The 18,591-nt window shown below is 40.1% G+C and overlaps 1 protein-coding gene across 2 annotated transcripts in view; it reads left to right on the forward strand.

Annotated features, from left to right (window-relative positions):
- Nucleotides 1–922: 922 nt before the first annotated feature.
- MND1 (meiotic nuclear divisions 1) overlaps nt 923–18,591 on the forward strand; it is a 65,635-nt gene continuing 47,966 nt past the window's right edge. Inside the window, exons 1-4 of one of the 2 annotated variants that reach the window (XM_072724882.1) lie at nt 923–973; nt 7,327–7,392; nt 11,723–11,780; nt 15,744–15,892. In XM_072724882.1, the coding sequence (XP_072580983.1) occupies nt 971–973; nt 7,327–7,392; nt 11,723–11,780; nt 15,744–15,892 (276 nt within the window). In that variant the 5' untranslated portion in view covers nt 923–970. The remainder of the gene's footprint in view (nt 974–7,326; nt 7,393–11,722; nt 11,781–15,743; nt 15,893–18,591) is intronic. The other variant, XM_072724883.1, reaches the window with a different exon arrangement.

Consider the following 18,591-nt stretch of genomic DNA (forward strand, 5'->3'; position numbering starts at 1 on the left):
TGAGAGACACACAGAGGCAGAGACACAGGCAGAGGGAGAAAAAGGCTCCTTGCCGGGAGCCCGGGATCACGCCCTAGGCCGAAGGCAGGCACTCCACCGCTGAGCCCCCCTGGCGTCCTTAAGATCTTACTTATTTACTCATGAGAGACACAGAGAGAGGCAGAGACAGAAGGAGAAGCAGGATCGCGCCCTAGGTGGCCCCCCCGCAACTCAACCACGAGCTGCCTAGGCCTCTGCCGCCGAGCTACATCTAGGCCAGGTTTTTGCAACAAAGTGAGAGCTCAAGAGTTTCTTTTAAAAATAGATGATAAGGGATCCCTGCGTGGGTCAGCGGTTTAGCATCTGCCTTTGGCCCAGGGCATGATCCTGGGGATCCAGTCCTGCATCGTGCTCCCTGCATGGAGCCTGCTTCTCTCTCTTTCTCATGAATAAATAAGATATTTTTTTAAAAAAATGTGATAGATGATGATAGATAGATAGATAGATAGATAGATAGATAGATAGATAGATAGATAGATGATAGAGAAAAAGGCGTCCCATGGGGATCCCTGGATGGCTCAGCCGTTAAGCATCTGCCTTCAGCCCAGGGCATAGTCCTGGAGACCTGGGATCGAGTCCCGCATCAGGCTCCCTGCATGGAGCCTGCTTGTGTCTCTGCCTCTCATGAATAAATAAATAAAATCTTTAATAAAAAAAAGGAGTCCCATTGCACGCCAGGGGCGAAGAGGCAGAAGCAGCAGAACCCCAGGCCCCAGGCCTCGGCGCTTCCCGCAGGCCCCGCCCCTCCCGCCGGCCTCCCCGCTCGGCCGCCAGGGGTCGCCGCGCGCCGCCCAGGCAGAGGCCGCCGCCGCCCCGCCCCGCCCCCGCCGCCGCCCCGCCCCGCCGCGCTGTAGGCGCCAAAGTCAAACCCGCCCCGCCCCGCCCCGCCCCGCGCGCAGGCCCCGCCGCCCGAGGACCCGCCGCCCGCGCCATGGTAAGCGCTGAGGCCCGCTCGGGCTCCGGCTCCGGCTCCGGCTCCGGCTCCGGCTCCGCTCCCGCGCGGCGTCCCCGGCGGGCTCCGGGGGCCTGGCTCCCGGGGAGGCCCCCCCCGCCCCCGCGGCCTAGGGCGCAGCCGAGCCCCCTGGGGCCGACCGCGTGTGCCCCGCATGTGCCCCGCGCGCGGCCGCCCGGAGACCCGGGACGCGAGTGAGCGGCCGCCCGGGGCCCGGGGTAGACGGGGGCTCCGCGAACCCGCGGGCCCCGCCTGTGAATGGCTCCGAGCCCTGCACGCCAGGGGGGCGGGGGCCCCTGAGGGCCGCGGCGCCGCGCGACCTGCGCCGACCTCCGGGCCGCGCCCGCTCCGGGCCGCCCTGTGCCCCTGTGACCTTGACGTCCTCCAGCTCGTCAGATCATCTTCAGGAACCTTCAGTCTCATGTCTTTTTTTTTTTTTTTTCTGCTTCTGTTGGCAGAGGATCAACACCTAATTAAATGGGTCAAAGATTTTAATATCTTAATTTAGTGAAGTGGCCGTTATTTTGCTGGCCAAGGACCGAGGTTGCACGGTGACTCTCTGAGGATTCGTGTCCAGATGCGCTCACAACTGATAACGGCTTCTCTGTGGTTGGTTGAGTAACAACACGGCCACCTGGGCGCGACGCCGGCTCAGAAACCCGACCGGGCCGCGCCGAGATGCGGGGCCTGCGGGGCCGGGCCGGGCCGGGCCGGGGCGAGCTCGCGCGCTTCTCACAGCTCCCGGCCTGGGCCTGATGCGGCGGCTCCGGGGAGCCAGGGCACCACTGCCCGGTTTTGCCCTTGCACCTCCTCTCTGTACGAATCCTCTTCTTTTTTTTTTTTTTTTTTTAATTTTATTTATTATTTATGATAGTCACAGAGAGAGAGAGAGAGAGGCAGAGACACAGGCGGAAGGAGAAGCAGGCTCCATGCACCGGGAGCCCGATGTGGGATTCGATCCCGGGTCTCCAGGATCGCGCCCTGGGCCAAAGGCAGGCGCCAAACCGCTGCGCCACCCAGGGATCCCCGAATCCTCTTCTAATACTAAATGGCAGTATGCTGCCAACTGCTTGCAGACGCTCAGCCTCTGATCATGAAATAAGTCAGAATAAAACTCTTGAGATCCAGCCTGTTTTTTTAATGGATGCTCAAGAAGTGAGTTTAGTATCACGTTGATCAAAAACAGATTTTTGTTCTCTTTCCTTTTTTTTTTTTTTTTTAAAGATTTTATTTATTTATTCATGAGAGACACAGGCAGAGGGAGAAGCAGGCCCCATGCAGGGAGCCCCACGTGGGAATCGACCCTGGGTCTCCAGGATCAGGCCCTGGGCTGAATTTGAAGGCGGCACCGCTGAGCCACGGGGCCTGCCCTGTTCTCTTTCCTGATTGTGAATCGATAGTTGTTTCTTTTGATTCGACCAGGCTTGGTGAATAAAGTCGTAAATCCAGGCATATTTTTGGAATTGGAGGAACTGCAGTGTACCCCTGCCACTTCTGGGGGCAATGGGTATCATCTACTTTTAATTTTTCAAAATGTTCTTTTAATTGCTAAACAGAACTGCTTTTAGGAATTTCATAACTCCTAATTATTCGGGGAACGTTCCTTAGATGGATAGTTTCTTAAGTGACTTCAAATACAGGTTTCCCCTAGTCTTTGAAGGTAGTGTTTCTGTGAAGTCTTCTGTAATCTGAAATGGCATAAGGTGAAGAAACAGTTATTAATTTATATGGGAAAAATTTTTGAGCATTCCTAGACCCCCAAAATAACGTCTCATAAGCCGCTTTTTTTTTTTTTCAATTAAAACATTTTTTTCTCCTCAGGCTTCTCAGATACCTTAGGACACATCTTGCTAACAGATGCACGAAGTAAATTAAGATCCAGCACAGATGCTTACCAACACAGTTCAAAGCTATGGTGGCTTATGCTTGAGATGCTGGATATGGTTTCCAGGAAAGGATTGTGGCACAGCCATTCCTAAAACAAACACTGAGTGCTATTTTTGCTTTTTGCCTTTTTTCATGCAAGTGAAAATGCTCTTAGGATTTCTTTTGATTAATGAAAACAGGTACTATTGTGTAGTTCTTGTGAAAAGTGGGGACAGCTGTATGTTGGTCAGCAGGGAAGCTTGGTTGTCCTCAGGTCTTGACTCTCCTTGCTAATTTGAATGCATCTCTGACTTACGTGGTCAGCAGATTTTCTTTAATATTAAGTATTAAATGAGCCCTTGTTGATGTTTTGGAGAAATTCCTAAATGTGAATTAGCGTGGCATACTTTTACATTAGTTATTTTAATTCTGGCTGCGATACTGTCCTCCTGTGGTTAATAACGAAACCTATTTCTAGTCATGAAAGAGACCGATGAATAAATTGGCCTGAAAACAATGTAAAGGGATGATCCAGCTCATCCATATTTCTTTTTTTATTTATTTTTATTTTTTTATTATTATTATTTTTTTTCATCCATATTTCTTGAGTGACTTTCATAGCTACTGAACTGAGTGATAAAAGCTTTCCTAAAACTGTGTGCCTCCAGGATACTAGGCTCTCCTCATTGTTTCTGGATGGCAGATTCTTAGGGAGTCCATGAATCTTTCCAAGGAGCTGTTTTATAATACCAAAACATTAGGAACCTTTCCTAAAGCTTTGAATCTTCTTTCCACTGACAGGGCTACAGACTGAAGTCCTAAAGGGATCTCAGTGCCCCTGACCCACCTCTAGATTCTGGGGTGAGAAGAGGAGTGTTCTCAATCCTGGGGCTGGTTAAAGCACCTTAAGAGGCTTTTAAAAACATGCCTGCCTAGGCCTAGGCCCAGGTCTGGTCTCAGATCCTGATAGAGTTCAGATGGCATACACCTTGGTATCAGTATTTTTAAAAAGGTCCTGAGATGATTCTTTTTTTTTCTTTCTTTCTTTCTGAGATGATTCTAATAGCAGTTTGAAACCCACTGGACTAGAGAAATGAGCCAAAAGAGCCTTCTTAACTAGGTGTGAATTTCTTGCTTGGTTTATTCTCATACTGCTGAGGCCAGTGTGAAGGGAGGCTAATTAAAGCAGTATTGAATGCTGGCTCTCGACTCCGGGTTTAGTGAGTAGGTCTATATGGTTTCTCGGACTGAGATTTGTGTGATTTTTCTCAGAAAGTCAGTAAATGGTTATCACAGAATTCTTTTTAATTTACCCTGTGTCATATTTATGGGAGTGCAGTGGGTGTTGTGGGGTTTGGGAACCTAAACAGTCTCACATTTTAGGCTTGGGGCTTTAGAGACATGGCCTTGGAGTCAAGGGCTGGCCTTTGTGTCTGCTGTAACCCAGCACCAAGCTCTTGGAAGGCCAGCACAGTGCACATTCTGAAGTTTTCAGCCAGCTAAGAAAGATAAGTATACGAATTGGTTTAATGAAGGTGTGTTCTAGGAATGCATGGGATGACGCTCAGGCTGTCCTGTGAGCTCAGGGAAACTCTTTTACAGAATGCTTACACTAGGCCTTAGGAGACTTTAGAAGTTTGAATTTGCAAGAGGAGCAGGTGTTTTAGATAGAATAGTTTTTTATTATTTATTTATTTATTTATTTATTTATTTATTTATTAAAAGATTTTATTTATTTATTCATAGAGATGCAGAGAGAGAGAGAGAGAGAGAGGCAGAGACACAGGCAGAGGGAGAAGCAGGCTCCATGAAGAGAGCCTGACGTGGGACTCTATCCAGGGTCTCCAGATCACGCCCTGGGCTGCAGGCAGCACTGAACCGCTGTGCCAACCGGGGCTGCCCAGATAGAATAGTTTTTTAAAGACACAAATGGGAAAGAACATGCTGGGAGTGGAGAATTACAAGTACAGATCTTCTTCTTACAATAGAGTTACACTGTGATAGACCCATTGTGAGTTGAAAATATCATTAAGTCAAAAATGCATTTAAAACACCTAACCTACAGAATCATAGCTTAGCCTAGCCAACTTTAAACATGATCAGAACACTTAGACATTAGCCTGTAGCTGGGCGAAAGCATCTAAGACAAAGCCTGCTTTATAATAAAGTATTGGATATCTCCTGTAACCTACTGAGGACGGTACTGAAGGCAAGTAACAGAATGGAGGTGTAGGTACAGGATGGTTGTAACTATCGATTGTTTACTTCATGGTCCCTTGGCAGTTGACCATTGCTAGCCTGGGGAAAAGATTCAAATTCAAAATTCTAAGTATGGTTTCTACTGATTGTGTATCACCTTCGCGCCATCATAAAGTTGAAAAAGTCGAACCATAGTCAGGGACTGTCTAGTTTTTGTATTATAGCTCAAGTTAACTCTCCGAATTATGGTAAAATTTGAGGTGGGGAGTGGTATTTGTGAGAGGTAGATTGGGGTCAGGTGATTAAGGGCCTCGTCTATCACTGTGGAGTGATTGACTACTTCTGGATGGTTCGGAGCCACTGAAGGCTTTAAGCAAAGGAGAGGCATGGGTAGATTTGCTTCTTGGCCATGTGGAATGTGAACTTAGAGGTGAGACCAAGTGTGGCCAGAGGGCTTGCAGGTATGTTGCAGGAAACAGAACACATAATGAAGGCCTGAACTGAGGTAGGGTTTGTAGGGATGGAGCAGACAGGGTGGATTTGAGAAAGTTAAGCACTAAAATTGGCAAAAGTTGGTGATTGCTCTGGTGTGGAGTAAGAGGGGTGAAGGAACATGGGATGACTGCCAGGCCTCTGGCGTGGCTAAAAAGATGGTATCTGAGCTCCAGATCTAGAACAGCAGGTTTGGGGAGTAGATGTAGGAGAAGAAGAGTTCAGTTTTAACCCTCTGAGTTTGAAGTCTGTCCAGCAGGCAGGTAGATGCATGAAATTGAAGCTCAGGATCATTCTTCAGAGGCTGATGTAAAGATTTGAGGATTCAGCTTAAATGTTAAAACCATAAAAGCAGAAGAGATCAAAGAAAAGGTGTGAGGAGATGAGGGGATCAATAAAGAACCCTGGGGGAGCTTCAGTGTTTGCGAGCAGACAGAGGAAAAAGAGAAATATCCCTATTTTACCAGAACAACTCATCAAGGAACCATCTGATAATTTTATTGCTGTGAAAATGAGTGAGTGGGTTTCTAGGCTGTGCAAATAGAATAAAGACTCGTGCACTCTGGTGTGTGTATTCAGAATGGCAATGTCAAATCCCTTTCCCCATCTATTGAAGGCTTTCATTTTCCAGGGGAGTATTGGTTGAACAGGCTCAGTGTTTGTTTTCTGTGTCTCCTTTTTTATGTGGTACAAAGTGTTTCAAAGTTATTACTAAGCATCTTATGTTGTCTCATAACCCTGTGTGACTTTTGAGCACGTCACTTAAAAAATATTAGTGTGGAATTCTCTTATTAGAGATGATAGTTCTCTCTTTTGTTATTTTCTGTGAATCTTCAGGTTGAGGGAATTTGGCCTTTTTAAAAAGTTGGATTTTAGCTTTATATATTCTAAATACAATATAGTGTAAAATTTATAATCAACAGAGATTGTAGTTATATATTAATTATTGTAATTTTTAATTGACTAAACTGTAGTTATAGAATAATAGTTACCTGCAGTAGGCCTCTGTTTTCGACTTGGATAGGTTTTTCCTTCCTCCAACCTACCCTGCAAAATGCTACTAAATGTCGTCTTACTAAAACATAACTAATCTTGTCACTCTCCTGTTTTAGAAATTACTCAGTAGCTTCTCATTGTCTAGAATAACATACATTCTCTTGGACTGGACAGTCAGCCTCCTGTGATCTGGCTCCAGATGACCTTTCTCACCTTACATGCCCCTCCCTCTACATGTACCACACAGTAATCATCCCTGAGTACTTGTTTTTCTGGAGCATTCCGTGTACTTTCATAACATCGTGCCTGTGTGTTCTAAGGACACCTTGTCACCATTTCTCAACTTGCCAAAATCCTTTTCATCTCTACTCTTCCTAGATAGCCCTCAACCTTCCCTGTGGTGGAATTCATTCTGTCCTTGGTAGCAGTTTGTGCAATGACCTCTTCATCATTTATTAGTGGTGTCTATTTTCTCTGAGAGGTTGTAAGTCTCTTAAAGGTAAATATAGTGACTTATCATTGGATCATTTCATAAATACTGAATTTCTATTAACTGCCAGGCTCTGTCTCAACCACAGTTCTTATTACTACACTGGTAGCACCAGCCACAAGGCTTGGCATATAGTAGTTAAAATGAGTCTTTAGGTCTGGCTCTGAGAGTTATCAAACCCATTGGCAGACAAGACCATAACATTTCAGATGATGTTTCAGACCAAGTTGTTTTTAAATGCAAGGTCTTTTTTTTAACACACAGTGTTTACTTTTTTACTTTTGTGCTGTAGTCAAAGAAAAAAGGACTGAGTGCAGAAGAGAAGAGAGCCCGTATGATGGAAATATTTTTTGAGACGGTGAGTTGTTTTCTCTAAGATTTTTAGTATTTTATGTCATTTTCTCCTTAAGTGTATGTCATTCAGTGTTTAACTGTACTTTTTTCATTAGATATCAATGCCCATCAATTTCTTGAAGAATAGATAAAATTCTGCAAACATTTTTTGTTTCTGTGAAGCTGTGGAGTAAGAAAGAACCCTACCCCAATGTTCACTTCTGTCCAGAATGATCTTTCTGAAGCATATATTTGATTGCGTTCTTTCTCTTTCTTTTTCTTTCTTTCTTTCTTTCTTTCTTTCTTTCTTTCTTTCTTTCTTTCTTTCTTTCTGATAGTCACACACAGAGAGAGAGAGAGAGAGAGAGAGAGGCAGAGACACAGGCAGAGGGAGAAGCAGGCTCCATGCAGGGAGCCTGATGTGGGACTGGATCCCGGGACCCTGGGATCAGGCCCTGAGCCAAAGGCAGATGTTCAACCGCTGAGCCACCCAGGCATCCCAGTGTAGGTTATCTGATTCCATCCTTTTTTTTTTTTTTTTTTTTTAAAGATTTTATTTACTTACTCATGAACGACCGAGAGAGAGAGAGAGAGAGAGAGAGAGAGAGAGAGGCAGAGACACAGACAGAGGGAGAAGCAGGCTCCATGCAGAGAGCCCGACGTGGGACTTGATCCTGAGTCTCCAGGATCACACCCTGGGCTGCAGGCGGCGCCAAACCGCTGTGCCACTGGGGCTGCCCTGATTCCATCCTTTTTAACTATGAGATCAATTCTGTTATGATCGTCATTCTACAGATGAGGACACCTGATACACAGCTTAATATACCAGCTCTAGACATCAAAAATAAAAGCAGTTGTACTAGCATTCAAATCCAGGGAAGATCGTCTGATTTTAAGGAGTGCTGAATACTGCCTCTTTACATTTATAAATCTGTCTGTGGTCTAACACTATATCATGGTACATAGGCCACCTTAATTTATTCCAGATATTTGTGCCTGCCACCAATAGGAAATATGTTTGAAGTTTTAGGTCCTAACTGATGGAACCAGGATTCAAACCCAAGCACCAGGCTCTAAAGGCTATTTTGCTTACCATGTTGCTATACAGTAGCTTTTTTTTTTTTTCTTCCATGTTTAAGTCCAAATCTTAGGCCTACAAAAACACTAACTTCCTGTGTCTTAGCCTAAAACTTGACAGGACCTTCAAAGTCTAGTCTGGCCCCAACCTACTAGCTACTTTGGTTGTATACAAATGTGAAAAAGTTGGGAGAAAATGGCAAAATAATATGAAATTAATAAGATAGTTAATGATAATACTTGACATTTTCATTTTGATAATGCAGATTCTCAGTAAAACAAGCAAAACATTCTGGGGAACCTTTGTTTTAAAAACTGCCCTCTAAGTTTAATCTTACTGATGTTATCTGCCTGTAATGACTTACCAAAAGTCATTGGCAATTCAAAACAGAGTATTATTTTAATAATGATGATTAGGAAGGGACACCTGGGTGGCTCAGCTGGTTAAGTGTCTGACTCTTTTTTTTTTTTTTAAGTGTCTGACCCTTGATTTCAGGTCAGGTCATGATGTCAGGGTTGTGAGATTGAGCCCCAAGTTGGGCTCCACACTCAGCTCAGAGTACTTGCAAGCTAGCTTCTCTCTCTGCCTCTGCCCCTCCCCCTGCTCTAGCACTCTTTCTCATAAATAAATAAATAAATAAATAAATAAATAAATAAATAAAATCTTTTAAAAAGAATGATGATGATTAGGAAGATAAATTGATAAAGTTTATATGTGGGGATTATGACTCTTCTACTGAGTTTAAATATTTTTCCTGTGGTCTCAGCAAGAAAAGTAGATTTAATTCTTACTACGCAGTGGAAAGCTGAGGTGAGTGGTGGGGGAAATGATTTTGTCATTTATAATATTGTTAATTTTCTCAAGTATCAAAATTGGCTGTTTCAGATTGAAAATTTTTCAACCCTGCTATCAATGAATAACATCATATTGATGAGTGGTAATAGCTTCCAGAAGTTCAGTGGTTCAGAGTTTTTATGTAAAGCTAGAAATTGATTGTATTGATTGATTTTAGTTCATATATTCCTATATATTCACTCATATGTGTATGTTTATATGTACATACAAATATTATACAAATATACGTATATTTGAAGTTGCTAATGTAATAGAAAAACTTAGTAGCATGAGAGCAATATAATTCAATGAGAGCACTTGCACCTGAAATCTGTTTTACCAAATAACTTTGTGACCTTAAGCAAGTATTGGACCTATGTCTCAGTTTCCTTGCCTATTAAAAAGGATAGTAATAATTGCACCTAGCTGACAGTGTTGGTATGAGGGCTAAATAAGATAATCCACGTAAATTGTTACAATGTTCAGGTCATAAGTACTTAATTACAAGTTGTCTAGCTTTATAACTATATGCCTTTCATGTTATCTTACATGTAATTTTATTTATTTATAGACATAGGTTTTATAAAACATAAAAATTTGTATGTTTATATGTGTTATATGTGTAAAAATGTGTGTGTGTGTGCGTGTGTATAAAGGTTTAGAGCCATTATGTTCATCTCTCCTTTATTACTTCTGTTTAATACTATGGAGGACTAATATTTCCTTGAGACCATATTATCTGTTCACTTAAGTGACCACATTTTAGTTCTGAAGCTAGTACTTTGCAAGCCCTCTTATTTACACAGAAATGCCATGGGGGCAGCCAATATGTCCAGAGCTCTTCCTTGATGACCACATATAGGCATATGTCTCAGTGACTTCATATTCTTTTTCCAGGGAATCTAAAATGATTGCAAATAGATTTGATTAATTGATTTTTAGAAATGTATTGGAGGCCTGAAGGCAGTAATTTATTGCATATTTTCTGAGACCCTAAAGTATTATCTTTAAATGGTTTATTTATAGACATGCAAAAATTGATTTTATACTCTAAGACCAATGACAGTATTTTCCTTAATTTACTAAATGTTTAGTGAGATGAAGTTACTTCTCCCAATATTTTATTATGAAAGATGAAAGAATTTTGCGGTAAATACCTGTATGCCTAACATCTATATTCTACATTAACATTTTACTCTGCTTACTTTATCACATATATATTCATCTGTCCACTCCTTTATCTAGGTGTTCATTTTTTTGAGGGGGGGGAGGAAGAGGGTATACCCTTTAAAGAAGTTCTTTATACATGCTGGATACCAGTCTTTTGTCAGAAATTGTGTTTTGTGAATATTCTAGTCACTATTTGTCTTTGCAGTTTCTTAACAGTGCCCTTGCGTGAACAGAAATTTTAAATTTTTATGAAGTCTAGTTTCTATCCTATTGAAGTTACTTACTATCCTATTGAAGTTAGAAGAAATAGATCCTAGATGTCCATTAAAACAATCACAATAATTCTGTTACAATTATTGAATGCTTGAGTCTTTTCATTTTTGTTATCCAAACTCATTTTACCACTTCAACCAAGGCTTAGTACAAGAATAAAGGAGTGTTCTACGTAGATTTTTTTTCCAACTACAAGCAAGATTAAATATTCTACATGTTTATATTCCCATATTTTGTTTTGCATATCATGAACATGCTGACTGTATAGGTGAATAATTGATAGTCAAAATTATATAATTTTCCTATTGTTTAGGTATAGCTCTTCCAGGAAACCTTAAATATAAACAAATCTTGACAGTTGTCTGTTTTGCTTTTAGTTAGAACTGCTAAATCTGTGATATATGATATATGCTAAGCAAATCACTGTTTTCTTAAAGTGTCCAAGAGAAGGTAATTATCTCATGTTAAATAATTCATTATAAGTAGTTTTTATACTTCATTGAGAAGATGTTCTTTACATTCTGCTCTCCAGTTACTTTTTTTTTTAAATTTTTTTTAAAAATCTGTGTTTATTTATGATAGTCACACAGAGAGAGAGAGAGAGAGAGAGAGAGAGAGAGGCAGAGACACAGGCAGAGGGAGAAGCAGGCTCCATGCACCGGGAGCCCGACGTGGGATTCGATCCCGGGTCTCCAGGATCACGCCCTGGGCCAAAGACAGGCGCTAAACCGCTGCGCCACCCAGGGATCCCATGCTCTCCAGTTACTTTAAATAGTTGCATATTTGTGCAAAATCTGTCCCTTTTAAATTGTATTGAAGATATTGAACAGGATAATTGCAATTTCTTCTAGCTCTGAAATACTTGATTCTGTTGCAGTCTTCATTACTAGGCACAGCTTTTATAGTACAATGTTTTGTTAATATAATTATGGTAAATATAAATATATAGTAGGAAATAAATACATATTTTATCTCTTTTTTTTCAATCTCTTTTAAACAGAAAGATGTGTTTCAGTTAAAAGACATGGAGAAGATTGCTCCCAAAGAGAAAGGCATTAGTGAGTATCAAAGATGTGCTGAGATATTTTGGGAAACATTGGTCATCTTTGCTACAGCAGTCTTTCACTTTATGAAAACATAAAGTTCTAGAGATGAAGAATATTTGTAAAAGACCTTACATGGTATCTTTGGGCCATGGCCATGATTCTTATGTGTAGAATATCTGCTTTAGGAAAATTAAAATGGAGTACACATGTATACCTGTATATATACACACATATTGATACACAAATATACACCTTTATTTATTTATAGGTGTAATTTATTTCAAAAGAAGCAAAAACTGTTGATGTGCGTTCTGGTATTTGTTAAATATGACTTTGTATTTTTACATGGTATATTAGTTTTCTATATTATTGTAACAAATTGCCACAAACCTGGTGGCTTAACACAATAGAACTTATTTTCTCATAGTTCTGGAGGCCAGAAGTCTAAAATCAAGGTGTTGGTAGGGTTGGTTCTTTCCAGAGATTCTGAAGGAGAGTCTATTTCATACTTCTCTCCTAGCTTCTGGTTGTTGCCACCAGTGCTTGGCTTAATAGACAAATCATTCCAATCTCTTCCTCTGTTTTCACATAGACTCCGCCTTTGTTTTTTCCCATTTTGTCTCTTATAAGGATACATGTCATTGGATTTGGGACCTACCCTAAATCTCAGATGATTTCATTTATGATCCTTAATTGTGTCCTTTTACCAAATAAGGTCACATTCACAGATTTTTGGGGGTTATCTTTTGAGGGGTCAGTGTTAAACCCACTATGTGTGGTATATATATTTTTAAACTTTATTTTCATTGTATAACCTATACATGTTTATTTTGACATACTTGAAAATTATAAAGTATATAATCAAAGTACAAATTGTTCGTAGGCCCTCTATTCTGGGATCACCAATGATTAACATTTGGTGTATTTTGATGGCTTATTCTTAGGTTCTGTCTATGTATGTATGTATCTGTCCTTTTTCTTTTCTTTTTTTTTTTTTTTAAGAGGAACCATACTGCATATATAGTTTTGAGTTTGTGTATTTTTTCATATAACATTATATCATCTACATTTCCCTATGTCGTTTGCTTTTTTAAAAAATGACTTACAGGGGATCCCTGGGTGGCGCAGCAGTTTGGTGCCTGCCTTTGGCCCAGGGCACGATCCTGGAGACCTGGGATCAAATCCCACGTCGGGTTCCCAGTGCATGGAGCCTGCTTCTCCCTCTGCCTATGTCTCTGCCTCTCTCTCTCTCTCTCTCTGTGTGACTATCATAAATAAATAAAAATATTTTAAAAAAAATTAAAAAATAAAAAAATGACTTACAGTATCCGCATCCCCTAATGATTCATTCTGTACCATAATTAGCTCAGCCTGTTACCTGTTGTTAAACGTCTAGGTTGTTCCCAAATTTTGCTGTTAAAATTAATGTGTATTGTGCTATCTATAAGTTCATTTTCTAAGAAACTAATTTTTTAGAGCAGTTTTAGATTCACAGAAAAATTGAGAGGAAGGTACAGAGATGTCCTGAATGTTTCCCACTCCCCACACATGCACAGCTTCTCCTGTTGTCAACATCACTCCCCAGTGGTACATTTGTTACAGTTGACCTGTTGTCAACATCACTCCCCAGTGGTACATTTGTTACAGTTGACACATCGTAATCACCCAAAGTCCATGGTTTGCATTGGGATTCATCCTTGATGTCATACATTCTGTGAGTTTGGATAAGTGTATAATGACACGGATCCATCATTACAGTATCATGCAGAGTATTTTTACTGCCCTAAAAAACCCCTGTGCTCCATCTATTCATCCCTTTCTCTCCTCACCCATAATTTTTTTTCCACATCTCCTACTACTTCATTAGGAAATGTTCCTAGAAGTAGAATAGAAAACAGAAACTTGTGGTGCCTGGGTGGCTCAATTGGTTAAGCATATGACTCTTGACTTCAGCTCAGGTCTTGATCTCATGGTCCTGAGTTCAAGCCCCACAGTGGGCTCCAACCTGGGTGTGGAGCCTACTAAAAAAAGAAAGAAAGAGAGAGAGAGAGAGGGAGAGGGAGGGAGGGAGAGAGAGAGAGAGAGAGAGAGAGAGAGAGAGAGAGAGAGAAAGAAAGAAAGAAAGAAAGAAAGAAAGAAAGAAAGAAAGAAAGACTTGTGTAGTTTTAAGCATTTTCTTTTTAAAGATTTTATTTGAGAGACGGCGAGAGTGGGAGAGTGAACACAGGCAGAGGGGGAGGGAGAAGCAGACTCCCTGCTGCCAGGGAACCTGATGTGGGGCTTGATCCCAGGACCCCGAGATCATGACCTGAGCTGAAGGAAGATGCTTAACTGTGTGAGCCACCCAGACATCCCGTTTTAGGCATTTAATATGTACTCTCAAAGTGCCTTCAGGAAAGGCTATACCAAATTATATTCACATTCATTTCTCAGAACTGTATTTTCATTTTTAGAATCCTTGACATTTCATTTCACTTTGTACTTCTTTACAAGTAAGGTTGAATGGTTTGCACATTTGGTGTTGATTTTTTTAAATTTATTAAATCTTTAGTTTTCTAATAGATTTTATTATATTTGGGGATCTACTATAGGAAAAATTAAAGTGGACATTAAAATGTGGATAATTTCTTGATACCATTTTACTTAATAGAAAGTAAGAATTGTTCATTAATTTCAAACATTTATGAAATATGACTCTACATTCTTACATGCTATTTTTTAAAGCTGCTTATTTTTTTATCTTACTGCTAACCGTAACATTCAGTTCACAAGTTTTTTTTTTCTTTTTTAGTTTTCTTTTTTTAAAATATTTATTTATTTATTATTTATGATAGACCTAGAAAGAAAGAGAGGCAGAGACACAGGAGGAGGAAGAAGCAGGCTCCATGCCAGGAGCCTGATGCGGGACTCGATCCCGGAACTCCAGGATCGCGCCCTGGGCCAAAGGCAGGCGCTAAACCACTGAGCCACCCAGGGATCCCCATTTTTTTAGTTTTCTTAGCAAAAAAGGCAATACACATTCATTGTTGGAAAAAAATAAGAAAAATGAACAAAAGGAAATAAAAGTTGGTTCTTACCTACCATTCAAAGATAACCACTGTCACATTTAGTGCCTATATTGTCTTTTACCTTTTTTTAAATAATTCTGTATAATAGATTTTGAATGCATATATATCCATGCTATTAAATACTTTATAACAAATTTAATGATTGGGGATCCCTGGGTGGCCCAGCGGTTTGACGCCTACCTTTGGCCCAGGGCGCGATCCTGGAGTACCGGATCGAGTCCCACGTCGTGCTCCCGGCATGGAGCCTGCTTCTCCCTCTGCCTATGTCTCTGCCCCCCCCCTCTCTCTCTGTCTATCATGAATGAGTAAATAAAATCTTTTAAAGAAAAATTAATAATTACATGGAATCCCATCACAATAAAATACTTCTAAAAGTCTGGTTATTGGACCAGTTTATGATTTTTTGCTGTTGAAAACAGTGCTTTGACAAGTATCCCTATGCATGTCCATCATTATTTTTTTGGCTGAATTTTATAACAATGGAATGTCTATATAAAAGTCATGTACACATCTAAGGTTTTAGATACATATTGCCAGATTTTCTTCCCATGTTGAGAGTACTCATTACCCTGAATGTTTTATTACATTTCTTAATATTTCTAATTTGATAGTCAAGACATCATATCTCATTCCTTTATTTTGCATTTCTTCAATTAATTAGTAGGGCCGAACATTTTTATTAACTGTGTATTTTTGTAGATGTCCATTGATGTACTTTTGTTTTTCTATTCACGTATTTATCTTCTTTTGTTATTTTTAAAAACCTCTTATTTGTTTATGAATTAACCTTTGATCTGTAATATTTGTTCCAAGTATTATCTTCAGTTTTTAGCCTTTTTTTTTTTAGCGTTTTAATTACACTTCTGTTGCGACTTAATTTAGAGTCTTTAAAAATGATCTCTTTTAGCTGCTATGTCAGTGAAAGAAGTCCTTCAGAGCTTAGTTGATGATGGTATGGTTGACTGTGAAAGGATTGGAACATCTAATTATTACTGGGCTTTTCCAAGTAAAGCTCTTCATTCGAGGAAACGCAAGTTGGAGGTTCTGGAATCTCAGGTAAGCCATCACAGTTAAAATCTACAGATTTGCTTTGTAAGCAAGAAATTTGAAGTTAGTGGTTTCCATTAAATTTTTAACATGCATTATTTGACTCAAAGTCTAAAGATAATCAACATTTCTTTCTCCTAAACAATACAAGGAGCTTAGAATGTTTTAACTTTAATCTTCCCTCATGCCATGATATTATTTTATAGTATTTTATGTTCTTTCTAGAGTTACAGCAAGATGGATGGGAAGGCACAGAGAGATCGCAAATACAATTGACCCTTTAAAAACATGAGTTTGAATTGCATGAGTCCACTTATACGTGGGTTTTTTTCAATACATATAATACTGTAAATGTTTCTTCTTCTTCTTAATGATTGTCTTAACATTTTCTTTTCCCTAGCTTGCTTTATTTTGAGAATATAGTACAAAAAAAAAGAATATAGTACATAATACATTTATTATACAAAATATGTGTTAAACAGCTGTTTATATTATTGGTAGGGCTTCTGGGCAACAGTGGGCTATTAGCAATTAAGTTTGGGGAGAGTCAAAAGCTGTATGTAGATTTTGGACTGCATGAGGTTTGCCCCTAACTTCTGCATTGTTCAGTGGTCAACTGTGTAGTTCTCCCCCACTATCCAAAGTGGAGCTTTCCTATGAAAACTTTTGTAACTAAAATGGCATAAAGTGAAAATGCAATTACCATTAATCTATATGGAAAGAATTTCTGAATGTTCCTGAACCCCAAAAGTAACCTTAGACTTCTCTGATGCCCATAGGATACATCTTGCTAACGGACCCACAAAATAAAGATAAAGCACAGATGCTCATAGACACAGTTTAAAACTGTGGAGTCTCAAAAAAAAAAAAAAAAAACTGTGGAGTCTCGTGCTAAGATTCTGAGTGGTGTTCCCAGGGAAGGAGCTTGGTGGGACCACTTTCACTGCTCTGGGTGCACGCTACCTCTGTTATGGCTTGCTGCAAAATGAATGCTAAAACATTATTTTTGCTTTTTACCTTTTTTGGTATAAGCAAAAATACTCTTCAGATTTCTTTTAGTTAGCAAAAATAGGTACTAATGTAGGTCTTTCATAGAAGCAAAATGGTATAATATGAACTTTTGAAAAGGGGGGATACCTATACCACCCCTTCTCCCCACCTACACACAGTTTCTGCTGTGATTTACATTTGTATTTAGCATGGTACATTTGTTACATTCAATGAGTCAATATTGATACCTTGTTATTAAGTAAGGTCCATAATTTACATTAGAGTTCACATTTTGTATTTTATGTTGTGTGAATTTGGACAAATGCATAAATGTCATGTATCCACAATTACAGAGTCATACAGAATAGTTCACTGCCCTAAAAATCTTCTGTGCTCCAGTTATTTGTCCTTTCCTCTCCCCTAATCCCTAACAACCAGTGATTTTTTTTTTATTTATTTTTTTACTATTTTATACTTTTGCCTTTTCTGGAATGTCATACTGTTGGAATTGTCGTCTATAGCCTTTTCAGATTGGATTCTTTCACTTAGTAATACACATTTAGGTTTCTTCCATGTCTTTTGGTGGCTTGGTAGCTCATTTCACTTTATTGGTGAATAATATTCCATTACATAGATGTGCCACAGTTTGTTTATTCAGCTATCAAAGAAAATCTTAGTTACTTCCAAGAACATGTATTTTGTCTGTACTACAAAATTCTACTGCATTTTAATTTAATTTTTTTATTCTTTTATACAACCGAGGGGGTGAATTATGTGGAATTTACAGTGTAGGCAAGAAGTGGAACTTCAGGGAAAAGGGCTATGCACTTGTTTTGGGGTGAAGCAAGGAAGACCCCTGACTAGAAGAAGATAGAAGATAACAGGAATAGGAAAAGTTAATCAAGAATAGTAAAGGAGGGACCCCCGCATGGCTTAGTGGTTGAACATCTGCCTTTGGCTCAGGGTATGATCCCATAGTCCTGGGATTGAGTCCGGCATTGGGCTCCCTGCATGGAGCCTGCTTCTTCCTCTGCCTGTCTCTCTCTCTCTCTCTCTCTCTCTCTCTCTCTAGCTCTCATGAATAAATAAAATCTTTTAAAAAAAAGGTAAAGGAGATGAGTTTTTTTTCCTGTTTGGTGATACTATGGGATTACATTTCTTCACAGGAAAATCCTGAAGCACCACTTTTGAAAATGTTGCTTCTGGGTTTAAGAAGGTCAAAATTTGTAGGCAGCCCTCAGTCTATGTTTTTAATTATAAGCAACACAAACTAACTCTGGTTAACAGCAAAAAAAGGAATTTATTGAAAGATACAAGATGGACTTGCAGCATCACTAAGAAGGTTAGAAACCCAGTTCTAAAAGTAGACAGGAACTGAGGGAAGGTGCACAGCCAGACCACAGCCAAAGTCACACCATGAAACCTGTGTGATGAGGATTGTTCAGCCCCAGTGCCATGAACACTGCACCTAGCTCTGCTGACATTGGTGACCTCTGAAGATGGTTTCACTGGTACTCCTGACCCTGGCTAAAGAAGCAGATGTTGCTGCTACCCACCTTCCCTCCCTGCCCCCTGCCAAAACAAAACAAAACAAAACAAAACAACCCACCCCAAAATAAAGAACTTCTGTCCCAGCTGCTAGTCACAGTTTTGGGAAGTACATGTGATTGGCCAAGCCTGGGTTATATGCCCACACTCTAGTTGCCAGGGGGACTGGG

The sequence above is a fragment of the Vulpes vulpes genome, chromosome 10 (assembly GCF_048418805.1).
Source record: "Vulpes vulpes isolate BD-2025 chromosome 10, VulVul3, whole genome shotgun sequence".
Classification (NCBI taxonomy): Eukaryota; Metazoa; Chordata; class Mammalia; order Carnivora; family Canidae; genus Vulpes; species Vulpes vulpes.